Source organism: Aristolochia californica, unplaced genomic scaffold (genome assembly GCF_029961685.1).
Source record: "Aristolochia californica isolate CCGP_79_NKW_82.1479 unplaced genomic scaffold, dmAriCali1.0.hap1 SCAF_8, whole genome shotgun sequence".
Taxonomy (NCBI): domain Eukaryota; kingdom Viridiplantae; phylum Streptophyta; class Magnoliopsida; order Piperales; family Aristolochiaceae; genus Aristolochia; species Aristolochia californica.
The window spans coordinates 6237825-6256401 of NW_027182279.1; the positions used below are offsets into that span (position 1 = coordinate 6237825).

The following is an 18577-nucleotide window of genomic DNA, read 5'->3' on the forward strand; positions in this document are numbered from 1 at the left end:
TTCGGGATCTTCTACCTCAAACCAAAACAACTTTTTGCATAAGTGGCCTTGGAAGTATTTTTCATCACAATTGAAACACAACCCCTGTGTCCTTCGCTGATCCATTTCTGATCTAGAAAGACGTTTAATATTGACAACGGCTAGCCAACACACCCAAAAGATCGATCTGTTAGATGCGGAAAGCTACCGCCTACAAGAGTGGACGGAAACCCACCCTGCCCATTCTTGACCGCCTCTCACGTGATTCGAACGCGGGACGTGGCGTGCCCAGCTCTGATACCATGACAACGACTAGCCAATACAACCCAACAGACCGATCTGTTAGGTGCGAAAAACTACAACCTACAAGAGTGGACGGAACCACTCTGACAAATATACTATGGGGTAGGTGTGGACTTGGTAGTCCCGGATGTAGGGGAAGGGGGTGGCCTGGGCGCAAAGGGGAGCTGTGGTTGGGGGGGGGGGGAGAGCAGGGGGCACCCAATGTAACTTGGCTCGGCCAGGGTGGTCAACGCACCAAGGATTCTTTCATGATCCGTTGCTTGGCATCCAGTGTACGTGCCAAATTCATAGCATGTGCTAAGGATGGGGGGTCTTGCAATTCCACTTTGAGGCGTAGAGCCTCCACCAGACAAGCAATAAATAAATGGACGCACAAACGGACTGGCGTGTGCAAGGCGTTCCTAAAACTGTTTTTGATACGTCTCGATTGACCCGATTTGCTTGAGATTAACCAAATCCCCAAGAGGATTGTTGCGTGCTGGTGGAACAAACCTCAACATATAGTAGTCTTTAAAAAATTCCCAATCATGTACATGATGCTCAGAATTAAATTGGGTATACCACAGTTGCGCTTCGTCGAGCATGTGGAAGGCAGCTAAAGAGACCCTCTCCTCGGGCTGCGTTCTTTGGTGCCAAAAAAAAATGGTCACACCAGTGCAACCAGATTAACGGGTTAGTAAACCCATCATAGGTTGAAAAATTTAATTTGGTGTACCTAGGCACGTTGGAAGGGCTGGTGCCGTGAGTTCCCCCTGGAGTTAGATGAGCAGGACGCAGAGGAGGCACTGGTGGGGGTGGCATATTGGGCTGCTCGGTAGGGCTGTTGGAACTACCCGGTAGGGGAGCCTCTTGTGGCCCCTGGAGTTGGATAAGTTGGAGAAGAGCCTCCTTAATTTCTTGCATCTCTATGTGCATAGCAGCGTGGTCAATCCGAATCTCGTCAATAGAGGTGCGCAAATCAGTAGGAGAGGAGGAATCGTCCATGGTGGTCCTGTCTGATACCATGATGTTGGGTTCCCTTGCCATGGATCGAGTCACCCGACGATCTCCTTTGGCTTCCAGGTTGAACGACGACGAAGGGAGTGACTTAGGGTGCTTAGAACGACCAATGGTTGATAACTGTTGAGCTTTCGAAGGAGCTCCACCCTTAGGCCTCGTGAGAGAGAGAACCCGATCTCTTGTTTTTTTTTTGAAATGATGTTGATTTTTATTAAGACAAAAGCTTAAAAGAGCAAATTACAAAGGAGATAATCCTTCCCATACAATGAGAGATTGTTGGGAAGTTCCAAATTTAGCCAATTTATTAGCCAGAGAGTTGGCTGATCTAGGAATGAGATTCCAATTACAATGTAAAGAAGATACAATGTCAGCAATACTATCAGTGATGGGCCAGTGGTGCCAAGAGGGGAGGTTGTCTTTGGAACACCAACTAATAACCGTCTTCGAGTCACTTTCAATGATTAACTTGTCATGGAGACGATCTCTAAAGATTTGGAGGTTGAACAACAGAGCACTAACTTCAGTAGTATTAGAATCGGCAATGCCCACCGGACCCGCATAAGAAAGAATGGGGTCTCATTTACAACTACTGATCAATGCTTTCCTTTTTCCATTCAACGACATCCCTATAAAAGATTAGGAACACACACTAACAAAGGCCAATGGCAAGGCCATAGTTTTGAAAGAAATTACATCAATACCACTTAATTGAGAAATATGAAAAATTACATAAGTTACCCTCTACGTCTACCAGCTACTCTAGATGCTATGGAGTCCATAACATCTTGACAGTTCAGCTATCGATGCTCCAAACGACGATCATCGTGAAAAATGTGCTAAAACAATGGTGGGGAGGCTCTTTTTCTGACGATCGGTGACCAGAATCGTGTAGAATCCTTTCTCCAGCATCATGATTTAGAAGAGGATTCTGTCAAAGGAGAATGTTGGAGCGCAAGATCCAAACGAAACGAGTAGCTAATTATGCCCTCTTTTAGCTCCTCTCGGTAAAGGAAATAAACCTTGCAGATCTCTGTCAATCGACAGTGACAAACGAAGAGAATAACAAAAATAACAGTATAATAGAAGGAAATAAAAAAAAAAAGAATTCCAATGAGCATAGTCTCACGGAGAGAGTAGCAGTAGAAAAACATAAAATAAAAAAATAAAAAAATAAAAACCAACGGGGAATGAGATATGAAAAAACCATAGTCGGAGTCATGAAAATCTAAGCTCTGATACCATGTTGATTTTCAGGACTCCATGAATTTAGTTCTTGGAGAAAAAGGGAACGAAACCCATTGGGAGAAAACTGGAGGAAGAAGGGTTATGGAATTGATTCTTCTTAACCCTCCCCCTGAAGCTCTATTTATAGATTTATAAAACTACTATATTACAATAATACCCCTGAACTTAGGGTTTAGGATTTAGGGTTTTAACCCTGGAACTTTAACATAATTACATCAATGCAATCTCTATGAGATTACTTTTTATTTACCATCCTGCCATCAATGTATGTGGGCCTATGGCTTGGATCCATAGGTCTTCCTTGGTCTTATGGGCTTGGGCCCATCTTCTTAAGCACTTTGATATGTGGGCCTTCCTTAGTCGTGTGGGCTTGGGCCCTGTCTATTAATGTAAATATGTATATGTAAAGGGGCATACTTATCTTTTTCTTTGATCCAAGGGCATACTTGTAAATTCCCTCTTCCTCTTCCTTTTCGAATAGGGTTTCTCAAACCCGACGGATTTTTGTATTTTCGGAATGAGAGTTTGATAATACAGAAACCTCTCTGAAATCAGAGAGATTTACATGGTATCAGAGCGGGAAATCGAGCGATTTTGCTTCGATTTTTCAGTCTAAGGTGTTTTGGTTGCTCTCACACTCGAAATTTTTTATTTTGCTCGGTTTGTGCTCGTTCTGTTCATCTGATGCTTTCGTGCCACTCGTCTGCTCCTCGTCCGATGATCCCTGGTGCTTGAAGACGCCTCACCACCCCGCACAAGCTCTGTCGTGGGTTGAATCCTCGTTTCGGTGCCCTCAAAGGTTGGTTCCCCTCTATTTCTCGAATATTTGTAGCTTGTTTGCTATGTCTCGTCGACCTCTAGTATTCACCTATGCGATTTCTGTCCGTGGAAGGCATTACGGAATCGTGGAATTTTAAAATTCCTGCAGTAGGTTTACCATTGAAATTTGTTGATTTTGGGGTTTTGGAGTGGGTTTCAGAAATAGTTCTATTGGTGGTTGCTTGAAGTTCTAGTGTTATTATTTTTTGAGAAAGCGTGATATAGATTTGTGTTTGTGAGGGAAGTTGATTATAGTGACTGGGTTGAGAGCTGGTTTCAGTTTGGACTTACCTATCTATGGATTCAATTAGTCATGATATGAAGGTTATTTCTGTCCGATTAGATGGAAGTATTACTGCTCCAGAACCTACATCCACTGACTTCATCAAAGAAAATAAGAAGTGGTTGACTGATAATGCAAAAATCATCACTTGGATCAACAACTCAGTGGATCAGTCTATCAGTTTGCAACTGTTGAAGTATGAGACTGCAAAAGAAATATGAGACTATTTAGAAACTCTGTATGAACAGACAAACTTTGCCAAAAGGTATCAAATTGAGACAGAAGTTGGGTCTGCTAAGCAAGGTGATTGTACAATTCAAGAATTCTACTCTTTTATGACACCTCTGTGGGATCAACTATATATGATGGATCCACCCTCCTTTCGGAAGCTCCCTGAATATACCCGAGCATGTGATGATCACAAGCTTACCGACTTTCTTATGGCTCTTTGCAGTGATTTTGAACTGATACGAGGATCTATGATCCATAGAGCTCCGCTACCCACCTTGTCTACAACTGTATCTGAATTGTTGGCTGAAGAAACACGATTGAGGTCTTTAGGTGGGATTTCTTCCAGTAAGACATCATCACCAGATATGTCACACGTACTTGTCTCTGGAACACACTCTCATACTCAGTCATCAGGGGGCATACTTGGTTCTGGAACACACTTTCATACTCATCAGTCATCAGGGAAGCCAAAAGTGCCAGTTCCACAAGATGAATGTTCCTACTGTCATGGTAAAGGTCATTGGAAACACCAGTGTCCCTCATTGCAAAGCAACAATAAAACTCAAGGCAATTTCAAACCTTCACAACATCATGCCTCTAGTCGTCACAATCAAGGCCATTTCAAATCTGCACCACATCATGCCTTCAGTCGTCCACCTCCGCATAGAGGTTTTCGTCCATCTGCTGCCATTGGATATTTGGATTGTTCAGATGCCTCTTCTGCCCCAGCTCCCACCAGCAATGATTCTACGCCTGATCTCTCATCATTAGTTGCCGAGCTCACTCGCATTCTTGGCAAGTCGTCTGCTCTCAGTACTCAATTTGCATCTCATACAGGTATGTCTTGTTTGGCTGGCTCTAGTGACACTCATAAATAGATCTTAGATTCTGGAGCCACACACCATATGACACCCCACTTGTCTCTTTTACATGATTGTGTTAAGCCTTCTCACCCAGTTAACATACAAGCTGCTAATAGCTCTCCCATGCCACTAGCCTCGGTTGGAACTGTCACTCACCCAACTTGGTCTTTGTCTGATGTTTTCTATGTTCCCCATCTAGCTGTTAACCTTCTTTCAATTGGCAAACTTACTGATTTAGGTCTCACCATTACCTTTGCTTCTGATCATTGTCTTATACAGGATCGCCAGATAGGCCATAGAGAAGGTGGTCTTTACTTGCTTGATGATTTGAAATTGCCAGTATCTTTGCAGGTGTCTAGTTTTTCAGTTCAATCCATGTTGCAAGATTTACTTTCTGTAGATAACTCTTTTTACTTATGGCATACTTGTTTAGGGCATGTTTTTGCTTCTCGTTTACAGTTTATGATCAAACACAATATGTTAGATTCTATTATTAAATCTTCCCCTCTTCGTGATTGTGTTGGTTGTAATCTTGACAAACAATGTCATTTACCCTTTACATTGAGTCACTCAGTTACTTCCTCTCCCTTTGATCTTGTTCACTCTGATGTTTGGGGACCTGCACCTGTATCCACAAAAGGTGGGGCTCGCTATTATGCATTGATTGTTGATGATTTTACTCGTTTCTCTTGGATATTTCTTATGCATCGAAAATCAGACTTCTATTCTATTTATGTTCAATTTTGTGCTATGGTGCAAACCCATTTTTCCACTCACATTAAATTTTTTCGCTCTGATTCGGGTGGTGAATATATGTCATCTTTATTGAATGATTTTCTGAAGTCTGAGGGCACTATTCATCAGTTGTCTTGTCCTTATACACCTCAACAGAATGGTGTTGCAGAACGTAAACATCGTCATCTTATTGAAACCGCTCGCTCTTTACTGCTCCATGCCTCTGTCCCTTCTGAATTTTGGGGGGAAGCCTTTCATACTGCCACTTATTTGATTAATCTAATTCCGTCATTTGTTTCTGGCAGTATCTCTCCTTTTGAACGGTTGTATGGTGTTCGTCCTACCTATGATCACTTGCGAGTCTTTGGTTGTGCCTGCTTTGTTTTATTACCCCCTTCCTGTTGCACTAAATTGTCTGCCAAATCTGCATTGTGTGTGTTTCTAGGTTATGGTTTTGGTCAAAAAGGATACCGATGTTATCATCCTGAGTCTGGTAGACTTTTTGTTTCTCGCAATGTTAAGTTTTTGGAACAGTTTTGTTACTTTCGGATTCCGTTGTCTACTCCTGGTTTGCATGATACAGAATTGTTACACATTGATCCATTTGTGCCTGATGAGCCCCATGATGACCAGTTAATCATTCACCATCCGTCCACTGATTCACCCCTCCATCCGGAGGTCTCCTCTACTATGCCTTCAACAGTCACATGCAGGTACTGATTTACCTTCTCCTATGGCGCCTCTCCCTCTCGACTCTCTGGACTCTGGTGATTCGCATCTTGCCACCCGTCGCGTTTCCACTCTTGTTCGCCGTCCCCCTCAGAGGTATAGTCCATCTTCCTATGTGCTCTCTTCCCCCTATCTAACTTTTTTTGTCTAAGATTCATTCTTTTGTTGAGCCTAAGTCATACAAGGAAGTTGTATCCGATGCAAATTGGCGACAGGCTATTAATGATGAGCTCACCGCCCTGCACCAAACAAGTACCTGGGAGTTGGTTCAACTTCCTCCAGGTAAGCATGCTATTGGTTGTAAATGGATTTTCAAAATCAAAACTCAATCTGATGGTGCACTTGAGCGATACAAAGCTCGGTTAGTTGCAAAAGGATTCTCCCAAACAGAAGGCCTTGATTATGATGAGACTTTTGCTCCAGTTGCTCAAATGAAGACCATTCGCACCTTGATTTCTATTGTAGCTATTCAAAAATGGCATCTTCATCCAATGGATGTTAAAAATGCCTTTTTAAATGGTGATTTGACCGAGGAGGTATATATGCGGCCACCACCAAGTCTTCCTCATCCTGCTGGTTATGTTTGCCACCTTCGACGGGCTTTATATGGTCTCAAACAAACTCCCCGTGCTTGGTTTGCGAAGTTCAGTTCCTCTTTGATCCGCCTTGGCTTTGTTGCTTCCAACTATGATTCTGCCATGTTCATTCGTAAAACTGTTGTGGGGCATATTGTGGTCCTTCTATATGTTGATGATATGATTGTAACTGGTGATGATGAAGCTGGCATTGCAGACCTTAAATGACAACTTCATTATCTCTTTGAAATGAAGGATCTTGGATATTTACAGTATTTTTTGGGTATTGAGGTTACCTATTCTCCTGAAGGTTATATTTTGTCTCAATCCAATTACATCTCTGAAGTGATCAGTCGTGCAGAATTGACAGATGATCGGGTTATGGATTCTCCCATTGAACTCAATCATCGCCTTAGCCCTATAGATGGTGACTTATTGTCAGATGTTACCTGATACAGAGAGGTAGTTGGGTCCCTAGTTTACTTGACGGTAACCCGTCCTGATATTACCTATGTTGTTCATATGGTTAGTCAATTTGCTTCCGCACCTCGTACCACTCATTGGACAACCGTTCTCCATATCTTACGCTACTTACATGGCACTGTGCATCATGGCTTACTTTTGTCTTCCACCTCTGATTTGGTTCTCACTGGTTATTCTGATGCTGACTGGGCTGGTGATCCGACAGATCGAAAATCTACTACTGGGTATTGTATCTTCCTTGGCAATTCTTTGGTGGCTTGGAAGAGTAAGAAACAATCTGTTGTATCTCGCTCTTTTGCCGAGGCAGAATATCGGGCTATGGCCACCACTGCTACTGAGTTAATTTGGTTTCACCGCTTACTTGAAGAACTTGGCTTTCCTCAACTGTCTGCTACCCCTATGTTGTGTGATAATCAAAGTGCCATTCAGATTGCCAAGAATCCGGTTTTTCATGAGCGTACGAAACATATTGAGATTGATTGTCACTTTGTGCGGCATCACTACTTACAAGGCTCTCTCACCTTGCCACATGTTTCCTCCACATCTCAACTTGCAGACGTCTTCACCAAATTGCATCCAACTCCTCGTTTTCATCATCTCATAGGCAAATGTATATGTAAAGGGGCATACTTGTCTTTTTTTTTGGTCCAAGGGCATACTTGTAAATTCCCTCTTCCTTTTCGAATAGGGTTTCTCAAACCCGATGGATTTTTGTATTTTTGAAATGAGAGTTTGATAATACAGAAACCTCTCTGAAATCAGAGAGATTTACACTGTCTTCCAACATACGTCAAGCAATACGTGGACTAACTCCCGATATAGCAATAAAAGCAAGACGTGTAGGCAGATCAAGTCATCAAGTTCCCATTGAAATAGGATCTACACAAGGAAAAGTGCTTGCCATTCATTGGTTATTAAGGGCATCCCAAAAACGTCCAGGTCGAAATATGGCTTTCAATTTAAGTTCCGAATTAGTCGATGCTGCCAAAGGGAGTTGCGATGCCATACGCAAAAAGGGAGAGACTCATAAAATGACAGAGGCAAATAGAGATTTTGCATATTTTCGCTAATCCATTAACAAGATCTATGTAGACACCCAGATCCATGGATCCATATATCTCGATTGGAAAAGAATTAATAGAAAAAGAAAGAATCAGAATTGATCACTATCTTTCTCCAAACAAACGAAAAGGAAAAGAAAGAAGAAATACAAATCATGGATTAACTAAGCCCTCTCGGGGGCTTGCTTAAGAATAAGAATGAGGAATCTCAGGAAAACACCAGGGAAAAAGGTTTGATACTATTCATGGGGATTTTGTAAATATCCTATTCAAAAAATTGAAAGTTTGAAACAATTGGCACTTCCCGGAGATTGGATGGAGTTACTAATTCATGATTTGGCATGTACAAAATGAAAACTTCATTCTCGAATCGATGAGAATTTTTATGAAAGTGTTTCATTTGCTTCTCTTCCATGCAAGTTTCATTTTCCCATAATATATCCTCATTTTTTGCCTAGTTCTTCTTCTGATGATCGATTCAACCTCTGATAAAAAAGATATACCTTGGTTATATTTCATTACTTTAACAAGTTTAGTAATAAGCATAACTGTACTATTATCCTGATGGAGAGAAGAACCTATAATTAGCTTTTCAGGACCTATAATGAGCTCTTCAACTCGCCCTCCCGCATGACCTCATTGGAACCATTCGGATTGTTAAAGACACCCTCTTCCCAAGCTTGGAAAGATCCTCCTCTCCGCTTGTCTTGCCCATGTTCCCTGGTGCATCTGGCTAGAGCACAACAACCAGCGCTTTAACCACAAATTCAGTAGCATTGAGCGCTCTATTGAGTTGGTTGTGGGTCATTTTTTTTTTTTTTTTGGAATGATGCTAAATTTTATTAAGAGAGAGCTCAAACGAGAAAATTACACAGGGGAAGCTTTCCCAAACAATGAGAGGTTGTTGGGAGGTTACGAAATTTGCCAATTTATCAGCCAAAGAATTGGTTGATCTAGGAATGAGGCTCCAATTACAATGAATGAATGACACAATGTCAGTAATACAATCAATGATTGGCCAGTGGCGCCAAGGGGGGGAGCTATCTTTAGAACACCAGCAGATGACAATCTTTGAGTCTCCTTCGATAAGCAATTTGCCATGGAGGCGCTCTTTGAAGATTTGGAGGCCGAATAGAAGAACACTCACTTCAGCAGTATTTGAATAAGCAATATCCACTAGCCCAACATAGGATAGAATAGGGTCTCCACTACTGTCTCTAAAAACACCACTAGCTCCAGCCAACCCAGGACAGCCTAAAGAACTGCCATCGAAATTGAATTTGATGCAATCGCAAGGGGGGGGGGGGGGGGGGGGGGGGGGGGGGGGGGGGGGGGGGGGTGTGTTTGTAACCGGATTCTTGCAGGGGCCCACCATGTGTAAGATCAAACCACAATTTTCCCGAAGGGAAACACCTGATAGAGAGGCAAATTTCTTCTTAGTATGTAACCAACTCAAGATAAGGCCCACTGCCTGAGAAGCTGTATTATCCGGGGTGCTAGCCTTGGAGTTGAATCTCCCATTATTTTGCTCGAGTCATAGGCACCATGGGACATGCGCAAGGCATGCCAAGAGAATTATCTTGCCCAACCTAGGAAGGCGGATCCCCATAACCATCTCATAGGTGCCAAAAAGGTCATGATGTAGCCCCATTTGCTGGATTGTTTCATCGCACACACCACAAAGGGGACAAGTACGATAGGGGGCTGTGTAGCCTATTTTATGGAGGTTGCTAGAGGTGAGGATCTTTTATCTGATGACCGTCCACACGAAGAATTTGATTTTACTAGGTGGATGTTGTGAATCGGCCATTAATGTTGTGCTTCCATGCCAGTTTATAAACTACAAGCTCACGAATAATAATGTTGCTGAGTCTGGAGAGGAGAGAGCAAAAAGCCAAAGTTTCCTCATCATTTAATCCTCAGCAAAATGTGAGACTCCATGAGCGATCTCTCCAAGAATCGGCCACTAAGCAAGAGAGGTCTCTCGCCACCCTAGAGAGCCCCGGGAAATCCTTGGAGAGGGGGCGGGAGTCGCACCATTCATCCAACCAAAAGTGGAGGGTCCTTCCATTGCCTGTGTGAAAAGAAGTTACGTCTCTGAATATTGGGAGTAGCTTTGAATTGATTTCCATATCGGTGATAGGAGGCGAGTAGCGCCATCCTCCCTCCACCAGGCACCCGAAGGTTGAAGATAGAACCTGACCATATCTCCCCATAGGCTGTTATGCGGTTGTGGGTCATATTACTACTAGTTGGTTGTTAAGTTGTGGAGTTTAATCAATGCCTTACACTGAGTCGGTGCGTGGTTAGGGATTTCACTCTTGTATTACAGTTGCCCTAATTTTTCCTTTATATTTGGGGGCGCCGCTATTAGGGTTTGATTATCATCATCGGAGAAGGATTTTGAGTTGCGGCACAAGAGAGGATAGAGAAAAGCACTAGTGACTGTGTGTGATTTTTCTTGTAAACTATTTCATCTTCATAGTGGATTACTATAGTAGCGAAAGACAAGACGTAATCTCACCTTGAGGCGAACCTGTATAAATCTTGTTGTATTTTTGTGCCTTTTTTTCTTCTTTCGTGATTATTATTATTGCTCTCATTAATTTGGAATTAGGGCATCTAATTCCTAACACTAGCTTCATTCTCGTCGAGAATTCTCTTCCCTCATGGGAATGCTGCTTTATAGCAACTGGCGTGTCCTCGCCCACATGGTGGGCCCGAAAAAGGCTCTTGGCATGGTCGAGTGGTTCCCCCCACCCCCGGGCAGCATCAAGCTAAACTTTGACAATAGCGCTTTGGGTTGCCTGAGCCCGGCTGGTTTTGGAAGTGTTTTTCTTAATTCTTCGGGTGAGGTCATTCTATTTTATGCGGGTCCTCTGGGTCTTGCTAATTCTACCATTGTTGAAGTCTCTTCCCTTTTTTTTTTTTAAATAATGCAGAATTTTATTAAGACAAAAACTCAAGAGAGCAAATTACAAAAGGGAGAAACCTTCCCAAACAATGAGAGATTGCTGGGAAGTTCCGAATTTAGCCAATTTATTAGCCAAAGAGTTGGCTGATCTAGGAATGAGATTCCAATTACAATGAATAGATGACACAATGTCAGCAATACAATCAGTGATAGGCCAGTGGTGCCAAGGGGGGGAGCTATCTTTTGAACACCAACTGATGACAGTCTTCAAGTCTCCTTCAATAATTAGTTTGTCATGGAGACGTTCCTTGAAGATTCGGAGGCGGAATAGAAGAGCATTTACTTCAGTAGTATTTGAATCAGCAATGCCCACCGGCCCAGCATAAGAAAGAATAGGGTCTCCATTGTTGCCTCTTAAAACACCACCTGCTTCGGCCGACCCAGGACAGCCAATAGCACTACCGTCAAAATTGAGTTTGAAGCAGTAGCAAGGGGAAGGATCCCAGATAGCTATAACCGGAGTCCTTCAAAGGCATGTCATATGAGTGATCAAACTCTAATTTTCCTGAAGGGAAACACCCAATAGAGTGACAAACTCATTTTTTGTATATAACCAGCTCGAAATAAGTCCAACAACATGTGAAGCCGTATTGTTCGGGGTGCTAGCTTTGGAGTTGAATATCCGATTATTTTGCTCGAGCCATATACACCAAGGGACATGCGAAAGACAAGCCGAAAGAATTAATTTGCCCAACCGAGGAAGGCAGATCCCCCTAACCATCTCATAAGTGTTGAAGAGGTCCTGATGAAGCCCCATTTGGAGCCCAATCTTATGAAAAATCTTCATTCGGACTTACCAAGAAAATCCACAACGTAAGAGAACATATTAGACTGTCTCATCGCACACACCACAAAGGGGACAAGAACGATCAGGGGCAGTGAAGCCTCTTTTATGAAGGTTGTCAAATGTGAGGATCTGTCTTCTGATGACCGACTACACGAAGAACTTGATTTTACTTGGCGCTGAGAGCTTCTCCATCAGCAAGATACATCTTCTCATGATCTCCATCAACATAATTCTCCATGATCTCACAATATGTGGTGGTGTGAAAAGAAGCTCCTCAATCTAATACCCAAGAGTCAATAGGGCTATCAACCGACAAGAGTAAAACATCTTGTACCTCTTCAGTCACTGCGTTTGTAGCATCATTTTTCTTTTCATCTTTCTTCGAAGCTCTGCAGTTCTTCTTTATGTGACCAGACTTGCCACAATTCCAGCATTCCATATTCCTTTCGAATTTGGACTTGCTTCTACCATTCCTTGACTTCCCTCTACCATTGCCCTTGTTTGAATTCTCGAAGTTCTTGCCCCTAGTATCAACACTTAGGGCAGAATTAGATGTCGACGCTTCTCCAGAGTTCTTTCTACGAACATCCCCCACGAGAATGGTATCCCGAATATCATTAAAGATCAACTTCCCATTGCCTAGAGAGTTGTTGACTGCAACCCTCATAGGCTTCCAACAATTTGGCAGGGACGCCAAAAGAATTAAAGCATGAACCTCATCATCAAATTTAATTTGAATAGATGTCAATGATTGATAATTGTGCTAAACTCATTCAAATGTGATGCAACTGATGTATTTTCTGTCATCTTTAAATTGAAGAGCTTTTTCATGAGATGTACCTTATTATTTGCGGAAGGCTTCTCATACATGTCGGACAGAATCTTCATCATCCCCGCAATGATATTTTTCGACGCCACATTGTGAGCAATGTTCTTCAACAGTGTCAACCAGATTACTGCCAACACTTGTCTATCAAGGGGATTCCACTCATCATCGTTCATATCTTCTCGTTTCATAACCAGAGGTGGTGCGTGCAACTTTTTACTATACAGATAATCTTCGATTTGCATCCTCCAGAATGCAAAATCCATACCATCAAACTTATTGATCCCTAGTGCCAATCCTTCTCTGCTAGCCATTGCTCTCAATCACGAACCAAAGCTCTGATACCATTTGTTAGGAATTAAACGCCCAAATTCCAAACCAACGAGAGTAATAATAATAATCGCAAAAGAAGGGAAAAAACAAGCACAAAAAAGCACAACAGGATTTATACATGTTTGCCTCACAGTGAGACTACGTCATGTCTTCCGCCGCTGCAATAATCCACTATGAAGATGAAATACTTTACAAGAGAAATTGCATACTTACAGGTGTTTCTCTCTCACTTCTTGGGCTACAACTCGAGAAGTTCCTCGGCATAAGATGATCAAACCCTAATAGCGGTGCCCCTCAATTATAAAGAGAAAATTAGGGCAACCGCATTATGAGAGTGAAATTCCCAAATTGCCCTTAATAAAATAACAGTTAATATATCGTGGATCGGGAGTTAATTAGGTCAATCCGCGACCAACTCAGCGTAGGGCGTTAATTAGGCTCCACAACTTAACACACTGGCCCTGCATAAGATAGAATAGGGTCTCCATTGCTGTCTCTGAAAACACCACCAGCTCCAGTTGGCCCAGGACAACCTAAAACACTGCCATCAAAATTGAGTTTGATGCAATCGTAAGGGGGAGAATCCCAAGTGGCCATAATCAGAGTTCTACACGGACCCGCCATATGCGCGATCAAGCCCCAATTCTCTTGAAGGGAAACACCCAATAAAGAGGCAAACACTTTTCTGGTGTAACAAACTCGATATAAGGCCCACTACATGAGAAGCCTTGTTTTCCGGGGTACTAGCCTTGGAGTTGAATCTTCGGTTATTGCGCTCGAGCCAAAGGCACCATGGGACATGCGCAAGGCATGCTAAGAGAATTAGCTTGCCCAACCTAGGAAGGCGGATCCCCATAACCATCTCATAGGTTCCAAAGAGGTCCTGATGTAGCCCTATTTGGAGTCCAATCTTCTGAAAAATCTTCATCCAGACTTGCCAAGAGAAATCACAATGTAATAGAACATGTTGGACTGTCTCATCGCTCATACCACAGAGGGGACAAGTACAATCAGGGACGGTGTAGCCTCCGCAATGGAGGTTGTTAGAGGTGAGGATCTATTCACTTATGGCCGTCCACATGAAAATTTTGATTTTACTAAGTGTTGAGAGCTTCCATGTCAAGTTTGCCTTGTGCTCCTGCATGCTGTAATCTTGCTTTCTGATATGAGAGTAGGCGGATGCAACTGTGAATCGGCCATTAATATTGGGCTTCCATGTTAGTTTATCAACTGCATGCTCACGGATAGTAATGCTGTTAAGTCTGGAGAGGAAAGCAAAAATCCAAAGTTTCTTCATCATTTAATCCCCGACGAAACGTTAGACTCCATGAGCAGTTTCTCCAAGAATCTACCACTGAGCACGAGAGATCCCCCGCCACCCTAGAGAGCCCTATGAAATCCTCATAGAGGGGGAGGGGCTGGGGGCCGCACCATTCATCAGACCAAAAGAGAAGGATCCTTCCATTGCCTGTGTGAAAGGAAGTTACATTTCTGAATATTGGGAGGAACTTTTAAATTGATTTCCATATCGGGGATAGGAGGTGAGTAGCGCCATCCTCCCTCCACCAGGCACCCGAAGGTTGAAGATAGAACCTGACCATATCTCCCCATAGGTTGTTATGCTTGATGTTGAAGTTCCAGATCCATTTGAGCATAAGGGCATTGTTTATCTCCTTCGTAGGCCGGATGCCCAAACCACCTCGATTGTGGGGCTTGCGAATATTCATCCAACTCACCAAATGATATCTGAAGGTGTCATTTGATCATTTCCAGAGAAAACGCAGACGGATGGCGTCAATCCTGTAGCAAACAGAGGCCTATACAGAATCTGCCACTGAGCATGAGAGATCCCCCGCCACCCTAGAGAGCTCTATGAAATCCTCATAGAGGGGGCGGGGGCCGCACCATTCATCCGACCAAAAGAGGAGGATCCTTCCATTGCCTGTGTGAACGGAAGTTGCATAGCTGAATATTGGGAGGAACTTTTAAATTGATTTCCATATTGGGCATAGGAGGTGAGTAGCGCCATCCTCCCTCCACTAGGCACCCGAAGGTTGAAGATAGAACTTGACCATACCTCTCCATAGGTTGTTATGCTTGATGTTGAAGTTCCAAATCCATTTGAGCATAAGGGCATTGTTCATCTCCTTCGTAGGCCGAATGCCTAAACCACCTCGATTGTGGGGCATGCGAATGTTCATCCAACTCACCAAATGATATCTGAAGGTGTTCTTTGATCATTTCCAGAGAAAACACAGACGGATGGCGTCAATCTTGTAGCAAACAGAGGCCGAACAGTGCATGAAGGATAATAAATAGTGTGGCAGTCCTACCAAACAAGACTTGAGGAGAGTGAGTCGACTTGCAGTAGATAAAAGTTTGCCCCTCCAAGTAGCTAGTCTCTTTTCAAATTTTTCAATAAGGGGGGACCAAAGCATTGCCGAAGGCCGTGAGTCAAAGAGTGGGAGTCCTAGATATCTAACAAGAAAATTTCCCACTGAACACCCCAAATAGTCAGCCATACCCTGAAGTACAGATGGGTTGATATGATTGCCTAGGAGAGTAGTTTTCTTCCAGTTAATGTTCTGACCAAAAAGCCAATTCAAATAGTCCCAATACATCACGCAGTTTTCGAATATGATCCATAGTACCATCCCCAAAACAAATGGTATCGTCTGCAAATTGAAGGATCGGCACATCGAAGGTTGCACAGTCCATCGTGGGAGGAGCCAACCCAAGTTCTTGGCCGAATAGATCAATGAGGATAAATATTCCGCTACCACATTGAAGAGCAAAGGGGAAAGAGGTTATCCCTTTCTGATTCCCCTAGATCTCTTAAAATACCCGCAAGCCGTTCTATTGAGAAGAACGGAGTAGCTCACAGAGGAGATGCAACTTTGAATTCAGAAGTGTCATTTTTTCCGAATCCCATCTTCTCCAGGAGAGTGTCCAGAAACTTCTAATTAACTCTGTCAAAGGCTTTTTCAAAATCAAGTTTTAGGATGAATCTGGGGCGTTTTAAAGCCTTAAAATGGTGGATGATCTCGTGACATGCCATGGCCGAATCTAATATATTCCTTCCCTTGATAAAATCAATCTGGCCATGGAATCAATGCTAAATAGCCAAGTTAATCAATGCTATTGAGAATCCAAATCATAACCTAACTGTCCTCAGTCTTCATTCATGGGAATTCGAGGATCTTCCCTTATAAACTTGGACTTCCTTTTTGCCTTAAGATACATAAGGACTGATTTTGACCAATTGAGATAGTTTATCCCATTTAACCACTTAGATATTATCAATGCGGTATCTTTGCCCTCAGAACTTTGGGATTCCTTTGAGGTTGTGATGATTTAACCTGAATCAGTTATCTAAACAGCAAACAATACTTCAACCCTGATTCCAGTCCCACACATTTGTTCAAGTACAAACTAGGTGGGCCCCACTTCGAAAAAACTAGGATTAGGATAGTATTTGCAAAGTGCGCCAACCACGACAACAGAACAGTTCAATCTATGCAGTCACAGTTGCATAAGCCACAGAAAATCACCAAGAACAAGGGCTGACATCACCAACCAATGGGTGACGCATGCAAAAAACCCTGTATTGGGTGCCCACAGAACAGAAAAAAGTTGATTTCAACTCTAGAACCCCTCATAGGGCAGTAATCAGCCACATAAACTGCTCAAGATGCAGGAGGAGGCATTAACCCTAGGTTATGGCAGAAGAAGAGTAAAACATTTTAATTTTTAACTAATCAATCAACCCAGAAACTGAAAACTCCTCTTCCTGGACGTCGCTTGCTTCAATGGAACAGAAATTTGGGCTTCAAGGCATTCCAATCTGGATCACATGCTGATACCATGAAGAAATGAAGGATTTGAGAAGATAGAGAGAGAAAGGGAGGAGAATAGAGAGAGAGAGGGTTTCCGAAAGAGAGCAAAGTCGCTTTCGTAATCTAGGGTCGAGCCACTTCCCTTTTCCATTACAACTTCAAAAAAAATAAAATACAACTCTATATCTTTACATACACAACTCCAAAATACATGAAAATAAGACCATAGAGCTTTTAAGGCATGCTGAACAAGATAAAGCTATCACTCGACTTTACATACAAGGTAAAATTATTAAACTACCCCTCATGATATCTTTTAACAATATAACTACTGTACCAGATACTTTTTCACACCGTTCGGTAAACTCATTTCAAAAACTCAATAGCTGCAATAAAAACTTCAGAAACAAACCTGACAATTACCATCTCCTTGGACCTTGAGCTCAACTAGATCATATAACTGCAACCTACAGAGACAAATGACTAATATCATACATAAACAATATAAAACACAATTTATGAAGGGGAGAGAGAGAAGTGACCAAAAAGTTAAATGCTTTACATCAGCCCATGTCCTCCTTGGGTAAACTTCAAGTTCTGCAAGAACAAAAGTCGCTCCAAAAGCCAAAGAATGTTGCTTAAAAACAGAAATCAAAAGGCTAGAATTCTCAGTTGTTCAAGAACATCATGTGGCTCTCAGAGTCTTCTTTTTTTTCTTTTTTTTTTTCTTTTTTTCTTCATGTATTTCTTGAACCCAGGCCATCACAATAAACACCCCCATGTGACCATTGAAAGTATGCAAACTATGAAAAACAAGAAATCTGTACACAAAATTTAAGTGCCAAGACAAATTCTTAAACTACGATGTCTTCAGATTACTGTCTTCCAATTGTAGCCTATGAGTTAATGTAGTTTTAAATTGTGACAAATTTTCTACAAGATGAAGACTGGTAAAAAATAAAGGTGTGTCACTTAAGGTTAAACAGAGAAACTTTTCAAAAGAAAAAAAGAAAAAAAATTGACTGAAGAAGTGTTAGCATAACAACTATTTCTGAGTTGCATCTGCACCCTATTGCAGGCAATCATGTGCCACAGCTCTGACAGAAGTCAAGGACATTTATTTGACAAGTTCTGAACTAGAAACTGTCAAAATCAGCGCCTAACTAAATAAGTATTTCTGTAGCAGTTTCTCATGAAATTAAGCAATAAAACACAGTGTGCTAGTCATAAAACCAATAATCGCTTCAGACTCAGGACTCAAGATAGTTCAAGTAAACGGTGAATCATGAGTAACAGAGAAACAGACACAGAGACAGAGAGAGTCTATGAAAACATTCTGGAAATGACATACCTATCCAACAGCCTTTGGTGATCTGTAGTTGCTTTATCAACAGATGGAATTTCACCATTAATTCTTGGAACATGCTGCAGAAAAATGAATAAAAAGAATTTTTACTCTCACAAGTGATAGTTATAAACCGCATATAAGAAAGTCTAAAGTCTAGTTACAATCAGT

General features: G+C 42.2%; 1 protein-coding gene across 3 annotated transcripts in view; it reads right to left on the reverse strand.

Moving 5' to 3' along the window:
* LOC137938947 (OVARIAN TUMOR DOMAIN-containing deubiquitinating enzyme 12-like) overlaps window positions 1-18577 on the reverse strand; it is a 57528-nt gene that overhangs the window by 18918 nt on the left and 20033 nt on the right. For all 3 annotated transcript variants that reach the window (XM_068784072.1, XM_068784071.1, XM_068784073.1), the window contains 2 exons: window positions 18413-18486; window positions 17474-17528 (listed from right to left, as the gene is read on the reverse strand). In XM_068784072.1, coding sequence (XP_068640173.1) covers window positions 17474-17528; window positions 18413-18486 — 129 coding nt within the window. The remainder of the gene's footprint in view (window positions 1-17473; window positions 17529-18412; window positions 18487-18577) is intronic.